At 41.7% G+C, this 20,079-nt stretch overlaps 1 protein-coding gene across 3 annotated transcripts in view; it reads right to left on the bottom strand.

The window, feature by feature from the left end:
• Positions 1-11,633, bottom strand: part of VSTM4 (V-set and transmembrane domain containing 4) — a 37,550-nt gene extending 25,917 nt beyond the window's left edge. The window contains exons 1-2 of one of the 3 annotated variants that reach the window (XM_064662820.1): positions 11,475-11,633; positions 5,633-6,031 (exon numbers count right to left, since the gene is read on the bottom strand). In XM_064662820.1, coding sequence (XP_064518890.1) covers positions 5,633-6,031; positions 11,475-11,529 — 454 coding nt within the window. In that variant the 5' untranslated portion in view covers positions 11,530-11,633. The remainder of the gene's footprint in view (positions 1-5,632; positions 6,032-11,474) is intronic. The other 2 variants (XM_064662821.1, XM_064662818.1) reach the window with 2 other exon arrangements.
• Between the last annotated feature and the right edge of the window lie 8,446 nt (positions 11,634-20,079).

Genomic DNA, 20,079 nt, shown 5'->3' on the forward strand with positions numbered 1-20,079 from the left:
GGTTCCAGTTTGTGTTTCTGGACCAAAACATACTAATTCTGAGAGAGGAGATGAACAACTTATGCTCAAGGGAATAAGAATTTATTTTCCCTTACAATTACAAATAAGAAGTTTTAACACTGTAGTGTATTTCTAAGTCTTAGAAGTTAAGTTAAAAAAATAATGGGAAGAACAGCAACTTTACTGAAGGACATAGATCTGAAGACTTCCTGAGAACTGACTGGGAGCCAGCCACATCAGGCACAGCTCTTTCAGAAAAACATGGAAGTTGTTCTAGCAATGTTTGGCACTGAAGTAAACTCTACCAACTTGCTGACGACACAAAGCTGAGAGAAGTGGCTGATACCCCCGAGTGCTGCACAGGACCTTGACAGGTCTCCAACCGTCTTAAATTCAAGAAAGGCAAATTCAGGGTCCTGCACTCAGGGAAGAAAAACACCATGAGGCAATGCAGTGCTGTGTCCAGTTCTGGGCTCCTCAGTACATGAGACATGGAGCTCATGGAGCGGGTTTGTTGCCCCAGCAGAGGGCAACAAAGATGGTTGAAGGACTGGAGCATCTCTCACAAGGAAAGGCTGAGGGACCTGGGCCTGTTCAGCCTCAAGAAGAGATCTGAGAGGGGACCTTGTCAATGTGTGTAAGTATCTGAAGGGAGGGTGCCAAAAGGATAGAGCCATGCTCTAATCAGTGGCACCAAGCAATAGGACAAGAGGCAACAGGCAGAAACTGATGCACAGGATGTTCCACCTGAATATGAGGAAGAACTTCACTGTGCAGGTGACTGAGCACTGGAACAGATTGCAGAGAGAGGTTGTGGAGTCTCCCTCACAGGAGATATTAAAGAACTGGCTGGACAAAATCCTGTGCGATGTGTTCTAGGATGACGCTGCTTGAGCAGTGAAGTTGGACCACATGGCCCATTGTGATACCTTCCAACTAAACACATTATATGATTCTATGATTCTGTGATAGCATTTCCCCAGCTTCAGGACTGACTCTGTAGGCCCTGATCTTGCCCAACTTGCCTTCCCTCCAAAGCTCTTGTGGATGTCCCTTAGCAGGTCGAACTGCTCTGCAATTCCTACAACAGCACCCAAATAACACAGTGAGAGACCCAAAGTAAGAGCACTGCTCAAAAGTTCTTTTTACTTTCCTCAAAAGTCAGATTCCATGCTGTGCCTTTTAAAGATACATGGCTATGATACCTGCCTATCTGAAAAAAATGCACCCATGCATGCATGGGCTTTTTGAAACTGTCCAAAAGCTTCAGAAATTGCATACCTGAGCTGTAAAGCAGAACACATCTACTTACACTCAGTGTTGTTGGCTCAGATGTAGGAACAGAGTAGGCTGAACATCCTTAATATAAACTGCTCTGTCATTGCTATATCAATGGCCATTCACCATTGAGTGCAGAACAGCTCAAGTTCTCAGCCAGCATAATTCCCCTGCCTATATGTGGCAGTTTTTTCCTGAGAATAAAGATTGCATGCCCACAAGTTGTACCAGCTCACCTTTATAGCCTAGAAAAAGGGCTGACCGAATGACAATGTTCTAGCTCAATTAAGAGGGAAAATAGCTGTCAAGTTTGCACAGAATTGTCCTCTCTCTTTCAGGAGGATGGATGACTATCAATATCATAACAGTTGTACAGCCTAACACTAGAATACAAATGTTCTGAATGCTGGATCAGTGTTCAAAACCCTCTCTGCTCTCCTCAGCCAGATTGTTTATGCATGCTGATATTTTTTTATGACATTGGATTAGATTATGTCACTTATGTTAATCCATGATTTTTCTTCTGCTAGCAATCGCTGTAATACAACGTAAGTCTAGTGATGTCCTCCAGCTTGCCAGTGAGGTCTGAACTTCTCAAAAGAGTTTCATGTGGCAAGTCATTAAAGATCAAGTATCTTACTGGAAAAGGAATTCATTAAGGAGCGCCCTGCAGGGATGTGAGGTGTAGGGCTAACTCAGTGGATATAAAACTTTTAGGACTAATGAAATCTGCTCAGTTGTGATGGGAAGCTCATCCTGAATATTTTAACAGATCTATTAATTTGTTTCATGGAAGCATCACATGTGTAGATTTTTGGCAAGTATTTCAGAATAACTTCCCTGGAAAAAAAGGGGTTTGTTCATTTTGAGGAAAAAAATCTTGCATTCCTACATTTTACCACATTTTTACTGTTAGAAAATGTCACATGAAACTAATATTTTTAGAGAACTCAGACTTTCTTCTGTGGCAAATTCTGACACATAAACTTCCCAACAAGACAGATTGTTGTGATCATCTCTACTTGTTTCTGTTGTCCATGACAATAAGATTATAGTTGGACTGTCTAATTTTCTATGTTTTTCTCCCCAACAGGAGTAGTCTCTTTTCTTGGATTGTAAACCATTTGGAATATGTATTGCTCTTCCTACAAGATGTGCAGTACCTTGAGGAATTACCTGATTATAAATGATGGTTTGGAGGTGCTGTATATTGTTCTGAGAAGGCTACTGACTATTTTGAATTTTCCGACAGGAAGGGAGTGGGAGAACATTTTTCTGATGCCTCCTTTTTTATTATTATTTTTCGTCTCAAATAAACTGTTTTCTGGTGCATTCTGTACTATAATGAAGACCACTAACTTGTTGTTAGGCTAACATTGACCACACAAGCCCAGGAAAGGAAACTACGCCTTTGATAAGAGGATGAGGGGAGGGGGAAAGGTTCGCCTCAGCTTAGATAGGAGATGTTGCTGAGGCTGAAGAAGGAAACACTTCTTGGCAACATCAGCATATGGATTTCTCCTGGGTTTACTAACAAGACTTAACAATAGCCTTTTTATAAATCCTATTCAATGTCTTGTATTCCCCACATCTAAAGGGGCAAACTGCAACAGTTCAAATTTCAGCTGGACCTACTGAAAACACAGCAAAGTCACTGTAGTTGACTGCATCTCCATCAGTGAGGCTTCTTTTCTGAAGAAATGTATTCTGCCCCTAAAGTAGAAGTCAGATATGTAGCTAAACTTTTAACTGCCATCATTAGACATTAAGGAACTATAGCCTGTAACTCAATTATTTTTCCACAACTCCAGTATGTGTATTTGTATAAATGTATGTGTTTCAACAAAATATATTTGCAACTTCTTAATGGCCTACACAAATTTATGCCTGCAAACTTGCTAGCAAATAACAAAATCTCAATATAAATTAATAGCAGTAGATACAACAGATCCAGCTATCAGCTTGCTTCCAGAGCAAGTTACATTTTGAAGAAGCAGAATGACTCTTTTCTTTTCTCTCTGGAAATTTCTATCTTGCACAGTGACCTCCTCTTCCTGTGCGAACTAAAAAGAAAAGGGATTATGCTATTTCTACATCCACTTGATGTGCAAACTTTCGAGAAATTTGCCTGGTGCTTTAGCATAAAGATACTATTTTGAATTTGGGGGTAACTGCAGACATATTAACTGGAACAAAATGTTAGGCAACACAGTAACTGTGATGTGTTGGAACACTGTTACCTTGTTTGATAAGGCACAAGCAGTACAATTTAAGTATCCAAATGCTTCAGGCAATTTGTATTGCTCCTTTTGTTGCATCCTGGATCTAACTGTAATATAAGTAAATCCCTTTGCAATAAAAAGTATAACTGATCATAATATAAAATACAAAATGTGTTTGGAATAAAATTTCCTTGAAAAGCCTTTTCCCTGTCGAGAAAATTGGAAACTTTATCACTACTTGGAAAAGAGTTGCCTTCCCTCCCAAGTGTAGCAAGTTCTGTAGACTGAGAGTGCATTAGCACTAGTAAAGACAGTCCTTTGTTTCCAGTAAAGTGGCTTTAAGCAGTAAAACAGTTGCTATGGCATTTAAAGATATGTCATTTTTCCAATAGCATTTGGTATCTTTAATTTGGATTTAGAATTAGAATTAGAATAAATGCCTCACAGGGCATACTGTCGGTGTAGTTTACAGGTTGGCCAGCCTTCTCCCTTGACTCAGGCTTCCTGCTCTGCTTTGGGTCACATTTGAAGCAGAGAGAAGTACTACAGCTGAGAAGACAGTGTGAAAATTATGAAGTCATGAGTCTCAAATCCCTACCCTGATTATGTATTCATAATTCATACTAGAAATTGGAGGCAAAGTAATATTTAAAGACTGGACTGAAAAGTTACAAATTCCCTTCTTTGCAATGACTAAATCGATCCAAACCCCACACTTTAGCTATGAAGAGCAATGAGATGTTTCTATATTAGCAATAGCCTGAGAAGCTATGAAAGATGCAGAGTAGCTTTTTGTGATAAGAGGTATGACAGGGGGTGTAACAACATTTTATATTGTTTTTTCTTCTGCTGCCACTTACTTGGAACATGCCATTCCCTTTCCAAGCACTCCTGACAAATCCATATGTTTCACTATAGGCACTTAAGAACTTATTCAGCGAATAAGAAAACACTCTTAACTGCTTTCTGGCATTATCTCTAGAGCTGACCCTTTGGGAAATCAACTTTTCTGTTTATAAAGCCACAAGTGAGGGGTAGTTTGCCAGCTAACACTAATGGCCTGGAGTCTGTTCTCTAAATCCAGTTTCACCCATCTCTAAAAGTGTGGGTGTGGTGACATAAGATTTGAGCTGACCCATCCCAAAGAGATGGATCATTTTCAACTTGGTTCACATCCATCACTCATTGCTGGTCATTTTGTCCGAAGTTCCATACCAGTAGGCTGGTCAACGCTTTTCTAGCTCTGCTTTCTGGCTACAAGTGGTACAAACAATAGTACAGAAGTGATACTAGAAGTGCTACTTACCAACTGCTGCTAGACTAGAACTAAGAGCAAGGGAAACAGCAAGAGAGGGAGGTAAAACATATATCTAAAATATAATGCTTCTATTTCTGATAGACCCAATGCATATTCTTCAGAAAACAAGTTAATTTCTCTCCTATTTCTGTCTCTTTGTATTTAAATAACAATGGCCAGGACAGCTGACCCAAACTGATCAAAGGGATATTCCCTACCATGTGATGTCTGCTCAGCAATAAAAGCTAAGAAGGGGTGGGGAGGAGGGCAGTCATTATTGTGGCATTTGTCTTCTGGAGCAACCACTATGCATGCTGAAGCCCTGCTTCCCAGGAAGTTCCTGGACATCACCTGCTGATGGGAAATTCTTTTGTTTTCCTGTGCTTCTGTGCATGGCCTTTGCTTTTGCTTTATTAAACTGCTTTTCTCTCGACCTGTGAATGGTTTTTTTCCATCTTATTTTCTCCCCTTCCTGTCCTGCTGAGGAGGGGAGTGATAGAGTGGCTTGGTGGGCACCTGGTGTCCAGCCAAGGTCAACCCACCAGAGACCTGTAGCTGAATGGAAAGGAGTTTTAATTACTGCTATTCTGATAAAAGGCAATGGAAATAGACTATCTTCTACCAACCTTCTCACTTCTTTACATTTTATTATGGGCTGAATAATGTTTAAATTGTAATGAGTTAGTAAAGAAGTTGAGTATTAGGTTTTCTTCTCATACCCACAGATTACACTTAAAAATAACATAAGTTCAAATGTCTTATGGATGAACTTGCAAGAAAAAAAGGGGATCGCAGGACAAAAAAAATGATAGACTTGAAATCCATAGTCTCTCACCTCTTATTTCAGTAGCTGCTGTGCCATTTGACCATGCTGTCCACTTATTCCTGTGTTTGCCAATTTCCTGGACTTTACATATATAACGTCCTTGATCTGTTTGCTGGAGACTTAAAATAAGAAATTTGTACATAGTTCCATGTTTCTCCTTAAGAAGATGAAGTCTTTGCTTGTGGAAATGATGAGTATAATTTCCATAATACTGGACAGATCCAAACTTGGTCATTTTGATCATCAGATGCTCCTGGGTAGGTGATGCAGCGAAGACCCACCGCACAGCCAACAAATTGTCTGTCTTTCTCTTTTGAGAAATGTGGCAGTAAAGAGTAGCATTATCTCCCTCGAAGTATCGCACTGTTGGTCCAGGAGAGACTGTTACATTTAAAGCCTCACAAGCATCTGTAAAGAAAAGAAAAGATGATGAGAATCCTCCATACTGGCACAACAGCACCATAATCTGCCCCAGTGTGCAAGCCCACAGCAGATAACCTGATCGAATCTGTTTAGTGTTCAACAATTTAATGAGCTTGTATAACTTGAAATCATCTACTCCTCTGTGAATATTAAAGGTGGTATGAGGCCCTCCTTCAGAGAGTCTGCTCTAGTATTCTTGCTGTTGCTAGTCAGTAATGCAGGGCTCATGTGGAGACCTTGCTGCCATCATAGGATCAACTTCATGCAATCTTTCATCAGCCTGAACAAATGTTGATCTAAAACTCGCTTGGAGAAAGAGCCAAGAATGGCTTTTGGAAAGCTGTTCCATGACCAGCTCTTCTGACAACTTGCATCCTTCTTAGGGCTTCCAGGCTAAATCACAGAATCACAAAATATGCTGAGTTGGAAGGGACCCACAAGAATGGCTTCAATAGCCAGTTTGTGCCCATTTGTTCCTGTGCCAACTTTAAGTTGAAACAGTGTTTTCTTCTCTCAGCTTGCTTCCTGACTCTATATAGAAAGCAATTATCTGGTGTCTCAGCCTTCCTTCACTTTGTTGAGCTGAAGAAGCCAAGCTCTGTTAGTCTCTTCTAGTAAGCAGTGTCTTCATTTCCCTATTCACCTTAGCAGCCCTTTTCTGCATTGGTTACAGTTTAAATTTTGGGGTTGATTGTAATAATTTTAAATTTTTTAATGTAATTGACTGCAATTATAGTCAGTGTCTGGAAAGAAGTTTTCTAATGTCCTGTGGAATACTCACAGTATTTCTCAGATTTGACTGGGATATACCTTGCCTGCTATATCCTAGAATTCTGTTGCACTTTTTCATGACACTTCCGCATGTGATTATATGTCAGTTTATAAATAAATAGCATACTTGCATGTTTTCTCTTCTTTGTCATTTGTGGTTCAGTCTCTAATGTATCAAAGAAATTCTTACTAATCCTCAAGTACGTGACTTTGCTTTACTAACTTCTGCTCCATTCCTGTGTACTCCATCCTCAGTTTTTCCTACGTGCTATCTTTGTTTTTTGCTGATTTGACAAGGTCACAGTTTCAACATGCATGCTTCCATCTACTTCTTTTAGACATCATTTGTGCAAAACTTACATCATACTGTTCCACAGATGGTCACTGAAAGACCACTGAACCCCCTATATGCTACAGTTCCCCACGTCCTCTGTTTTAAGTAATATTCTCCTTGTCATAATTAAATGGTCATTTGAAACCTGGGCTAAATCTGTCAGATTAGTCCTTCTGACTACAATTCAAGTTAATCTGACATTATTTGCATGATAAAATATGACATGAGATCATATTGGGACAAATGATTATTTCATTGTTCCATTAATTTCTGATTCTTGTCTTTAATGTTCTCCATCATGAACCTCACTTAGACCAATTGTTTGCCTCTTGTTTTACTTCTAGCAGCAGGTGAAGGTTGAAAGAAGTGTCCATAGCTGTTCATTAGAGGAAGATTTTCCTTTCCTGACCTAACTGATTTATACTGGACTGCTTTTCTGAGCCATGGGAATCAACACTCATTTTATTTCCTTCCTAATGTACATCAAGAATGTCCTTATTAGTCATATCAGAGACTGATCTATTTTCGACCAATGGTGTATTATGGCAATGTGTTCCCTACATGATTTGTAATGTGTAATCTACCAGTCTGAGCACATCCACTAGAGAGAGAACCACATTTCAGCAGTGAGCAAGCACTCCCTGCAATGCACTCTGCAAAGCATGAAATGTCCTCCAAACTGTGAACATTAAGCTTCCTGTTATGTGAATACTGTACTGTACTCAAATACTGATGAGAATTTCAACTCTGAGAGAATGGTATTTTCATTTTTGGACACTTTTCTAGCACATCAGCAAGCAACATTTTAACAAAGAGGATGTGCATTTTGGCAGAAACTCTTGTCTGACATCAGCTCCTGAAACACAAACACATATTTATCTTCAAAATAAGCAAGTAAAGTATTTCCATTCTATTTCTGAAGGAGTGCTGGAGGCAGAGATACTGGTTTTACGGCCCCAGTGAAGCTGTGAAATGAAGCAGTGAATTGTATCACCTTACTTAAAGTAAATCCACTAAATTAAAGAAGTTATATTGCAACTGTTTGAGAACTCTCTGAAAATGAATAGTATAATAATTATTTTTGTGTCATTTCAATAGAAAGCTCTACTGAAGAGTGTGCATTTTCTAAGTAGACATTGTTTTTTCATTTATGAAGGAGAAAACAAGTTGTATAAAGAATGGTTTAGGTTTTTTTTTTAAATCTCTTTAGGAAACTACAGCTAAGCATGGCTGAGATTATTGACAAAATTATCTCTCCTTGATGTTTCTGTCTGCAATTCATGCAAATGTCAAAGAAAGAGGTCATTTTGGATTGTAGAAAGCACACAAGTAGAACACAATGCTGAAATTTAAAATTAAGGTTGAATCCCACCAAAAACTTTCTAGGCACGAAACTTCCATTACTTCTCGCTGGAGTTACCTGACCTTAGTTCTTCACTGGCAGATGTGAAGTCCATAAATGGATGCCTTTGCCATGAAAATAAGATTAAATTTTGAAGGTTGTGCTGCTTAGTAAATAAGGAGTAAATTTAGAATTTCAACACTTTTTGGAGTCCTTAGGCAATAAATGTTTAATAAATCATTTATAAAATTATGGTTTGGGGAAATGAAAAACACAGACCTTTTTCCACTGAAATTATGAACATGTCATGAAAACTGTAAAGAAAAACAATTATGTCATTTTCCTGACATGTGAACTTCTGGTTTGAAAAAGTTGGCTAGGAGTAATTGTGAAATAGAGTCCCAAAATAAAAGGCAAAAGAATCATTGTTTAATTTGAAACTAGGTGGAACATAGTGCCAAAAAGTACCCAAGAGAAAATACAGAGGAAGTCAGATATAGTGATGATGGAAGCCTCTGCAAGAAGATAAAGCAGCATTGTATGTGGAGTCTCTGACCCCTTTCTAGCTGTTTACACTCATACAAACATCGGTATTTTATATCTAAGGCTTCTACTTTTTCTCTGGGGACATGCCTTTTTATAAGCACATATCAAATTTTGCATCCTTCATGTTGTCTGATCAGTGGGACCCCATCTCCTTATCTTCCTTCTGTGGCTGCTATTGGTTGCACAAGTACAGCAATGGGGAGAGTTTTGGAAATCCCCTGATGCTTTTACCGTGATATCAGCTCATATTGAACAGGGTCGGGCGATGCTTTATATAAAACAGAAAAACAGTATCTATTTGACTTAATCCTCTCACTGCCACTGTAGCAGGAACAGTGGTGGATTTAGGAGGAAAGAGTTCGTATACCTCTTATGTGGAAAGGAAAACCCTCTTCAGGACTCCCAGACACTAGTGGATATATTCCTCCTGTCCTTAGCAGGCACTGGATCAGTTTCAACATGAGGATTACCCTTGTAATGGCTCCTTGCCAAAAATAGGAGACTTCTCCACAACTGGAGAGCAGGCTTGTGTGTCAACAGAGCACTGAAATTCTAGATTTTGGATTGCTGTTTCAAATGAGGAATTGCTGTTTTCCTTCTCCTGCCTTCCCAATATAGCATGATGTAGCTGCTCAGGTGGAGCTCACCACAAGAGTTTTAGTTTTGTTTCTGCTTGGAAAGGGAAACTATTTATAGAAAGGGGGAGGAGAGTGAGTCAAAGATTTGAGGATTCCTTTGCAGCGTGCTTAATCATCAAACATGTCTCTGCTTTTCTCAAGCAGCTCACTTAGCTGCCCCCATCCCAACCTTTTAGCTGTTTGCTTCTTTGATACCCTCCACCTGCATGTCTCACTAGCCTGTGGGGAGTCAGGAAAGGTGACTGCTGACTAAGCTCTGTTTTAAAAAATCCTACTATTTTGCAAATTGTCCACTTCTGCTTAGACCAGTTCAATTCCAAGAATCAGCTAGGTCTGGACTTTCCTGTCTACCATATCACATAGCAAAACATTTTCACAGCATTGTCAGGAGTACCAAACTATACTTCTAGCCGCCAGAAACTTGTTTATTCCAGGGCTATCCCCTCTGTCTGTGCTAGAACAGTGGCAAAGGCCTTACAGTCACTGCTCGGTCCTTACATGTGGTGAGCAGTTTCAGCATGGCTGTGTTTCTGTGGGACAACCCCAGTTACTTCAAGTGGAGATACGGGTGGAGTTGCTCCTGTGCACAGCTGTTCACAGTTCGGGTTTAGTGTTGTATATAGGCCACTCTTCCTTCCTCCATGGAGACCAACAGGCAGAATCTACAACCAACCCTTCAGGACTGGGAGGACTGATAGATAGCTGGGGGACTAGAGAAGCATGCCACTGGGATGGTTACCTTCTGATCTCAAATTTGCATGACCACAAGCATATGGGATGAGTTTTATCTGTGTTGTAGTTTGTTCTAGGAAACTATACTACTGTCAAAGCCTGCTTTATTTTGATTTCTCTACAATTAAAAAGAGCAGATGAGCCAGGAAGAAGTAAAGCTCTTTGTTTAAATAAAAATAATTAGGAGCTGGCTAGCAACAGCATCAAAAAGCAACCAGCTGTTTTCAGTTAACAGATCTGTCTTCAAGTTTCACAAGTCAGAGACTCCCCCTCGCAGAAAGCTTCTGCATTGACTAAAGATGGACTTGAACCAAACATCTGCCTCCACCATCTCCTGCCCTTTTGTGGTGAAGATTTACATTCAACTCTTTCATTAACCTTGAAGGACTAGGGCTTCCCCACCCCTCTAACCTCACTGCATCTAGAAGTTCAGATACAGACTCTGTGTCTGTTTTGCAGCTTCAGGACACACAAGCTGTCCAACGCACGTTTGGTTTTGGACGCATAAAGGTCTTAAATGGAGGAGGCTTTTTACAAGTGGCCTACGGGTTGCATTTCCACCTGATGCCTATGGGATCAAGGCACCTGTGGAAAAAAACAATCTCAAACCTCCCTTTGTCTCGGCTTTGCCTGACACAGAAGACCGATGGCCGAGAACCCATCTCCATGAACGTCTGCATGGAAAAGGTTTTCTTTTCTATAAAGGATCGGGTCGCTGTGCAGAAACGCTGCTGCCGGGAGCCCGGGAAAGCAGCGGCGGAGCGGGGTCGGGACCGGCGGAGGGCCGCCCCTCCCGGCCGTGCTGCCGAGCTCCCCCGGTCCCGCTGAGCCCTTGTCCCGCCGCCCGAGCCCCAGCGCTGCCCCAGCGCCTCCCCGGTGCGGGCGGCGGGGGGACCCGGACCCGGACCCCGACCCGGAGCCGGACCGCGCTCCGCGGCGCGCAGGGGCGGCGGCGGCCCGAGGGGAGCGCGGGGGCTCGCCGGGGGCCCAGGGGAGGCTGCCCCGTCCCGGGCAGGGGTTGCCGGGGCTGAGCGTCCGCCGATGAGCACCCGCGGTGCCGCTTACCTGGGGCCGGGGCCGTGGCCAGCAGGGCGGCCAGCGCCGTGGCCAGGAGGCGCATGGCCCGCGGAGCACTGGGTCCGGTCCCGTCCCGTCCCGTCCCGTCCCGTCCCGTCCCGTCCCTCTCTGACAAGCTGCCTCCCTCTTCTCCTCCCGGGCCTCTCGCCTCTCCCCCGCCCGGTCCTCCCTTCTCCCCTTGCTTTTCATCTCCTCCCCTTTCTCCTCCTTTTTTTTTTTTTTTTTTTTCGCTTTCTTCCTTCTCTCTGTACTCCTTTATGCTTCCCACTGTCCTGCCCCCCATTCAACTCCCCCTCTTTTTCTCGCCTCCTTTCCCTGTCGTTTCGCTCCACCCCATGCCTGTGGGGTGGCACTAGGGCTAGACAGGGATGCTCCATCTCTAGCCTCCACGATCCCCCCCCCATGCAAAAACACATTTTGCCCAAAAGACACGGATCTGCGTCGATGGGAAGCAGCAACTCCCTCCCTCCCGGAGCACAGAAAGCTTCTCTACGAGCAGGTGAGGCAGCCCAGTAGCTGGAGGCTGTGGGATACAGTGCTGGGACGGGAAGGCTGTTTTGGGCATCCTCTCAGCTTTCCTCGAGGTGTTGAAAATTTTTCAAGCCCTCATGTCGGTTCCACTCATCCCAGTCCTTAACTGGAATAGGACCACCATATCCTCACTGTTTTAATTAATGCTGTCTCCCTGTCCGTAGGCTCTGTTGGTGGGAGCATGGCCAGCAGGCTTGAGGAAGAATGCTGTAGAGCGTTTAAGACACCTATGCCAGGACATTGTGCTCAGGGCTCTGGTGTTTGCCCTGTGCTGTGACATCACATCTACTGACCACTGGTATTTACTCTCTCTCTAAAGAAGTCTAAACAATTTGATATAGCACCTTAAGGTGCATCACCCCAAGGTTATTGTCCTTGTCTTGCCAAATGGTCCCACACTGCTAGGCCAGAAAGGACAAGGGAAGTTGTCACCTTGCAGCATTTCCCCTGTGCTGCTTTTGAAGCGTTTATCACTTGACAGCCTACATGCCCAGAGACATGGATTTAATACTTTTACCAGCATGTATGATGGGTTAAGACTGATTATATATTAGGGTTGCATCAAGTGTGGATGATACAAACACTTTGGCATTCCTGCTTCCCTGGATAGGGCAATTAGTACTGATTTAGCTACTCCACCCCTCTTCTAGTAATCACTTAGGCAGGATAATACATGTCTGCTTTTAAGCATCACAGATAATTTAGCATGTGCTAAATCTGATCCTTATGAGACTGAACACTGCCTTTAAAATGTTACAATTTGTTTCCTCCAGGGACAGACTTTTGTGTCCACACAGCAAAGACTCCTCACAAGAGAATGACAGGTCTGGATTATGCACAGAGCAACCAGCAGCTTTGAGGAAGCAGAAGGAGTTGTTAAAAGTTATACTGCCCGAGGAGCTAATTAAAATTTATAGGTTTGAATCTACTCCTTTAATACAGCAAAGGGAAATCCTATCAGGGAAATCCTATCAAAGGAATCCTATTCAAAAACAGACATATTCACCAAAAAAAACTCTACCAGCAATTATTTAGTTTGATAGTCCTGATGGAAACTCCATTTCAGGAAGTCTTGGACTGCTGATTGAGAGGAAACAGGGGATGACATTTTGCATACTCTTTTCCAAAGTATCTGCTGCTTGCCATTGTTTGAGAAAAGATATTAGGCTGGATGGATGTTTTATTCCTTCTCATGTAATTCTGCTAGGCTCAGTCATGCCTCACTCCATGTCTCTCATAAATGCCTTCAGTCTGCTAACCTCTTAATGGGGTGTACAAAATTCTGGTGTAAAGGTATCAGTAAGGGCTGCCTAAGCTCTCATGTAAGTGCCTAGACCCTACAGAGCTGAAAGATGCACTATGAGAATCAGTATCAATGTTTGTTGTTGTTTGTCAGTTACTGTTTGCACTAACAGTTCCTTTAATTGCATCAAGAACCCTAATGAGCTTTGGGACAGAGCTAGATCAATTAAATGGTGAGAAGGTTTCATATAATCTATTTGTCTATGATAGAAGATAAGAGTCAGAGGCATACCTGGACTTCTGAAATCTCTTATGCCTGACAGTTTACTGAAAATATATTCTTTCTGTTTTGCAGCTTGTGATCTCTGTACTTTTGACAGTTCCCTGTGTGTTCAGGGTTTTTGTGTAGAATTATTTTGTTTATTTCTCCCATTCTGAAAGTTCTTCAATAACATAAGAACATAAAAAGTCATTCTTATTCTCAAAGGGATATTTATTCTAAAATTTCAAATGTACCTTTAAAAGTGGCTTGGGCTGAAAATCTTTTTGACTTTTCATTTCATAAATAAGCTCAGGTGAAGCTGCTCTTTTAGATTTTTCACCAAGGGAGAGATTTTCTTCGCACAGCTTGGAACAGGACTGTAAGCTGCTGTGCATAGGTCTTCGTTTTGTCACTAAAATGTACTGCTAGCAGCATTCATTAGGCAACCCAGCACCTAACATACCTAATAAATCTACATTTTGCCAATCTCTTGGAATATACTCATGAGCCAAACAGCACTAGGTGGGTGAGTTGTGGAGAAACATAGACTTTTGACCTCTCATCTTCCCAGATTCAATGCTGACTTGTTGGATGATTTTATGCAACAAGTGATTTTATGCAGAGGTTGTAACCTCTGTGCTGCAGATGAGTGATCTGTAACCTTCCTTTGTGCCTGGATTGGAAGGGTTTGCTAATGGAACTGGGGCAGCCAGCATCAAGGGTTGCAACTGCATGATTTGCATTACTTCACTGTTAAAATCTTCCATCCCTTCCACCCACTTGTTGCAGCTGAGATATTTCTGCTTTTGTAAAATGTTTATTCAAGATTTTTCGTGCCTCTTACCTGACATCCTGACAGTTTTACCCATGTACCAAAAATCCCGAAGGCCAAATGAACATGCCTTTTTCTCCCACAGGCTGGGCGCACAGCTCTCTCTGTACACCAGTGCACCTCCCTTAGCTGCTCTGGAAGTACGCTGACGCACGCGAGCGGAGCCTCTGACCCGCAGGATATGGCTTTCTCAGCTCTGGCAGCACATATGTGGCCTCATTTCCTGCTGAATGGGTCTGCTCTGACGAGGAAAGTGCCTAATCAGCACTCTGGTGCAGCTGACACAGCTCAGACTGACTGTTCGCTGGAGCCTGGAGCCCCTCGCTCCCTGGGGCAGTGTTATTGAAATCATCAGCCTCAGTCGCTCTGGGTGAGACCTGCTGTGCAAATCCCCTTTGCCTCTCTGCAAAGTCACATCTGTCAGGAGAGGTAACCACAGCCTCTTGGCTTTTGCTTCCTGTCCTCCCTCCCTGGCTATTCTTAACCTGCCTTCTTTCTTTGAAAGGTCTTACTTGCACCCGCAAATCTGCCTCCAGAATCTGCTGCAGGATTCCTGTGAGTGGAATTGTGTCTTTCCCTTACAGCAGCATTGCAGTGTGGCAGAGAGACACAGTGGCATCCACTGCAACTCACACAGGGCTGCTTTTGCTGCGCTCTAGCACTGGGAAAAAGGTCTTTGCAAGGCTGCAACTCTCGCCATGTGTTGATGGGCTGGGGTGGGCCTGCTTTCATACCTGGGATGCTGTTAAGAAGAGTTATGCTTGTTCTGAGGGATGTATGGGAGTTTGCTGCCCACCTGCAGCAGTAAACTGTGTCTCTGAACTTTTCATCTTTACTTGGACGGATCAGGGCAACTACAGCTTATCACCTCATCCAGGCAGCATGCAAAGATGCTACCTTGCCTGCCTGAAACTTGTAATTGGAGACATGACTTATGACTGGGTCTTCTTCAGAATGCAGCAGCTGGTAGCTCCCATGGCCCAAGGAATCCTAACTAAAAATTAATGTTTGCGATTAGAGATGAATAAGATCCAAACTGATTCATGTTGCCAAACATGGAGGATGTTTGGATCTGTATCCAAACTTTCCCATTCATTTAATGGGCCAAGTTACCTTTCAACTGTAACAGTCCAGAGCTTCTGAACAATATGGTTTAGGATTAAAAATTCTGTCCCTGTATTTTTCCATGGCTATTTTGTGGACTGACATGTCAGAAATATTGTTTTGTGGATCCAGCTCCATGTCAACAGGAAAAACACATTAGATCTTTCAAAATGTAAGCATCATGCTTTTTAGGTCTCTGAATGTCATGCAATGTTCACACCGTGTTTGGGGCTATGGTGCTATTGCCATTTGTTTCTGACTCACTGGCAAATTGCTGGATAGGGTGATGTTGTTAACTGCAGATTTCCTTTCCCCCGGTGTAAGGTGTCCTTCTTCCATTCTCTTTTTCTTTAAGGGTTATGAATGAATGATATATCTGTGTAGGACCTGAGGTTTTGTGGCTGTGGTGCAGCCATACTTTCATGAACAAGTGAAAATCCTTATTATTGATGCTATATTGTATTTTTTGTTTTCTCTTTCTTCAAATGAGAGCACTTTTTTTTTGTTCAGAAAACTTGCTTTTGTTACTACTTTTATGATTATGTTTGGGACTGCACAAAAGCATAGGGGATTTAGTATGTTTTTCTTAGCTTTTGCTTCAAGTTTGGTTGTTCCAATTTTCAGGGTGCTGCTAATCCTGAAAAAATTGAGATTTGTAGATGTTTTGCAAGAGTATTTGGAGACTAACTTGCATAATTAGGTGTGTGTAAGAGTTGAAACCTTATTAAGTCTTGCTGCACATTATCATGTACAAAGACATAGCTTCAGCTTCATCTAGAGGTATATAGCAGTGTCATTTGAGGACCACTAAAAAGTCCATTGCTGCTCCAGTTCTCCAAAAATATTAAAATGTCACTTTTAGCTGGCCTTATTTCTGGCAGTAGGTGAGCAAATGTCATGCTATGATGGATTTCTAAGGCCTTTCAGTGCATTAGTATGTTCTGGCTATGCATTCTCATTAGGCACCTGTCCCAGTTAAAACATTACTGACAGTACTTTGCTCAGCTACCCACTGTGAGCCTGCTGATCCCACTGTGCCCAGCTCAGAGAGGGCATGGACTGCAGAACCTCATGGTCAGTGAGACTTGCCCTGACAATGCACAGTGCCATCACCTGTTTTGGCTTGCCTCCCTCCCCAGATAAGTATTGCAGACAGGTTTGGGGAAGAACAAGTCTCTCCTGAAGACCACAGGGTTGTGGTTTGTCTGTGAAGTCTCCTGTTTCATGGAATTTGGTCTGTGCTTTCCACACAGCCTGTGCCGGCATCATATTTAAAACTTTGTATCCATAATTTGTCTCTGGGTCTTCAGTCTAAGAGACTGACTGATATAAGAATTACTCTGCTGAGACAAGGCAATGATCCCTCTAGCTCAGTGTCCTCTTTCTGACTGTGGCAGTTGGCAAATACTTAAGGACAGGGCAAACACACAGTACTGTGTTCCCAGGAGACTTTTCCAGCTTCATATGGTTTGCAGCATGCGCTGCCTCAGCATTATGTGCTCCTTTGTCACCTTGTTCTGGGCTAAAGAGGCAGATGTTTGCCTGTGCATTCCTCCTTCGTGGACAGGGTGACTGCGTGGCTCCCATGGTACTGGATGTGGCCCTTATAGGAATAAAGCTTGGTGGTTACAGAAGGAGAACCTTTTAAGGTGAAGCTTCTCATGAAACAGTCACTGCACCCACACAGGGACACTCAGCTGCTGCTGTCAGCTGGTGGTACATGGCTCTTGGAAAGTCACACTACAAAAAGCAGTGAACTAAAATCAGAAGGTATAGTGTACTTGTCTCACATTTGTTGGGTTATGTTTGGATTTATTGTCCTAAGTTTTCAAACACCTCTTCAACAAATTTTCCAAATTAGCAAATTTAGTGTTGCTGTATCTTAAGAATAAAGGCTTCCACATAAATTCCTTTGACCTATGTGCTTCTGTTCAAACCAGAGATATTACAAGAAATGCACCCCTTGCCTGCACCTTGTATTCCTGATCTGCTCTTACCCAGTCACATGGACTGAGAAAGACAGAGATAGTTTCTAAGCAGAGAAATTAATGGTTCTGGAATGCAGGATTTCCATGAAGGTGAATTAAGGGGAAGATTTGGATGAGATATGAACCAAAACTTCTCAGGTATTGCTCCTAACTGATATTACATGCTTTATTCCCATGCATTAGTTATCCCTACATGTACAACTTGCCTTCTCCAAGAAGTCTGTTTGAAAAATTTACTGTGAAGCTTGTACTAACTCTGTTACTTAACAAGCAGAACCAAATTACTCTCTGCACTTTAAAAACTAAATTGCTAGCTCACCTTTGGAAAGAGCTGAAGTACACATCTGGAACACAACTACAAACTTGTAAAAACATATGCACCAACAGTGGGGATACATTGAAAAACTGGGCTTACTCAGTAAGGCCTGGGAAGTGTAATAAATCTCCAGGTATTGTAAGGCTCTTGCAAAGAAAGGGAATAAACCATCTATGTCCACTGACATTAGAATGGGAAACTGCAGATCTGTACTGCAGGAAGCAAGATTAGATATTTAAAAGTGCTTTCTAATTATGAGGTTCGTTAAGGGCTGGAATAGGGAGGTGAAGGGCCCTCCTTATGAGGAGTTTAAAAATATAGATTAGACAAATATTTGTCAGAAATGGTCTAAGTGTACCAGGTCAGATTTTCAGAGGATGTTAGGCTAAATGAGATCTGAAGAGCTCTTCTAGCCTTGTTTTCTTTGAGACTGTTTTATGCTCTCTGTATATTATCTCCCTTACTAGAAATACTAAATCCTTGAACATGACACAGAAAAGACATTTAAGCTCTTCATATCCCAAGGAATAACAACATTTTATTTCTGACCTATTTTGTCCTTCTCAGACATAGATATCATCTTGCCCTCTTATCTCCATTTTCTACCATGTCTCCCAGGACTTTTTTCTGTTTCTGCTTTTCTTAAGCAGGATAATAATAATAATAATAGGATAATAAATCCTATGACTCTGTACTTTGCATTTTTTAAAAAGTTCCATGCTGAAAACGAAGTACCCACACACATACAGCACAGAGTTTGTTGTCAGAAAAGCAGGGAATCCTTCCCTAACCTCAGGAATGTCCCTGGAAGATGTGCTTGCCTTTTGCTCTGTTGTCAGGAATGGTGTTGTTATACTTTGGCAGCTGCTAACTTTTAAATGGATTCTTTAAACTTAAAAATAGAAGTAAAAGCCTACTGTTTCTTAAGGAATTCTTTCAGTAAAGATCTTTACCAGAGACAGTTTAATCAGGAAACTTTGGTTAAATTTTGTATGCTGTATACGTTTGAGTAGTGGCTGAACTTTGACCTCTGAGCTTCAGGAGGAGTTATGGATGAGACAAGTTCTTATGTTTCCTGCAGAGCGGTGAAATAATGAACAAATATATATCCAGCAGGTCTGTGAACTGCTTAAAAAGTTACCTCACTTGTGTTTCTAAGATGATCTCTCTGATGAATTTTTGTCCCAACTTTGAATAACAAACTATATGACTTTCATGTTCTTCAAATATTGAGTATTTTAGAAAAGATTATCTTTCATGTTGTAGATGACGACATGTGTGCCTCAATAATGCACTTAAGTGAAAAATAGGCTGATACTATAGCAACTTAAAGGCACCTCTTTCATGCAGCTGTCAGGTACTGCATATTGTGTTCTTCATCTTCTTTCCTTTAAAGGTAAAAATAAGGAGTGAAAGAAGTGCTTTATCTGTTCTTTTTTGAAGTACAGAAGTTCAGGTGCCATTTATTAAATGATTATTTGCAAAGAATATGAAAGAAGCCACATCTCACATGCTGTACATACCATATGCTTGGGTGGATCCCTTAACCAAACACAGACATTTTTCTTAGCAGTGTTGTGGCCATGTGGATAAGATGTAGGGTTGCCGTATCACCAAATCAGCTGGAATTTCTTCTGTCTGAAAATTTGCCTTGTATAAACTCTCAAATATGCACTACTTGTTAAAAAGAAAAAAAAAAAGGATCTAATCTTTTTTTCCCCTTCATTCTTCTCCTTAAATGAGAAGACAATAGACAAAATTCCTTGTTTATCTCCTAAAGCAGGGAGAAGACAACTGCTTCAACAGCAGGCCTTAGAGAGGCACCAAATTATTTGCATTGTTTGATGAAAGAGGAGAGGTCCTGACCCACTAAAAATTAGTGATTTTGATGTGGTGAAGTAGCAGCCAGATCCCTTTTGACTGTGTCCTGTCTGATTTATTGGCTCCATGGCTACGTGGAACAATAGTCTGTGCAGGGCAGCAGGGACGTGGGCAGAATTACAAGTGAGCATCCATCAAATTCCTCTGTGCAACACTAAAAGGGTTTTTTCCTCTGCACTTTCTAAATGACAGAAAACCTGTGTAAATTATTCTCTATGGCTTGGGCTAGGCAGCTTTGAACTTACGATTGTATCCTGGAAACATGAAAAAATATTTTTCTCACGAATGAAGGTATTAAAAGTTTACTGTGTTGATATTGTCAGATGTTGGCAAAGCTACATGGCCTGGTTTGTTTGTTTGTTTGTTTGTTTTAAACTCTTTGTGAAGAGCCCATGCATAGAATATTTCTACTCTGATGGTTAAAGTCTGTCAAAAGT

The sequence above is a fragment of the Pseudopipra pipra genome, chromosome 8, assembly GCF_036250125.1.
Source record: "Pseudopipra pipra isolate bDixPip1 chromosome 8, bDixPip1.hap1, whole genome shotgun sequence".
Classification (NCBI taxonomy): Eukaryota; Metazoa; Chordata; class Aves; order Passeriformes; family Pipridae; genus Pseudopipra; species Pseudopipra pipra.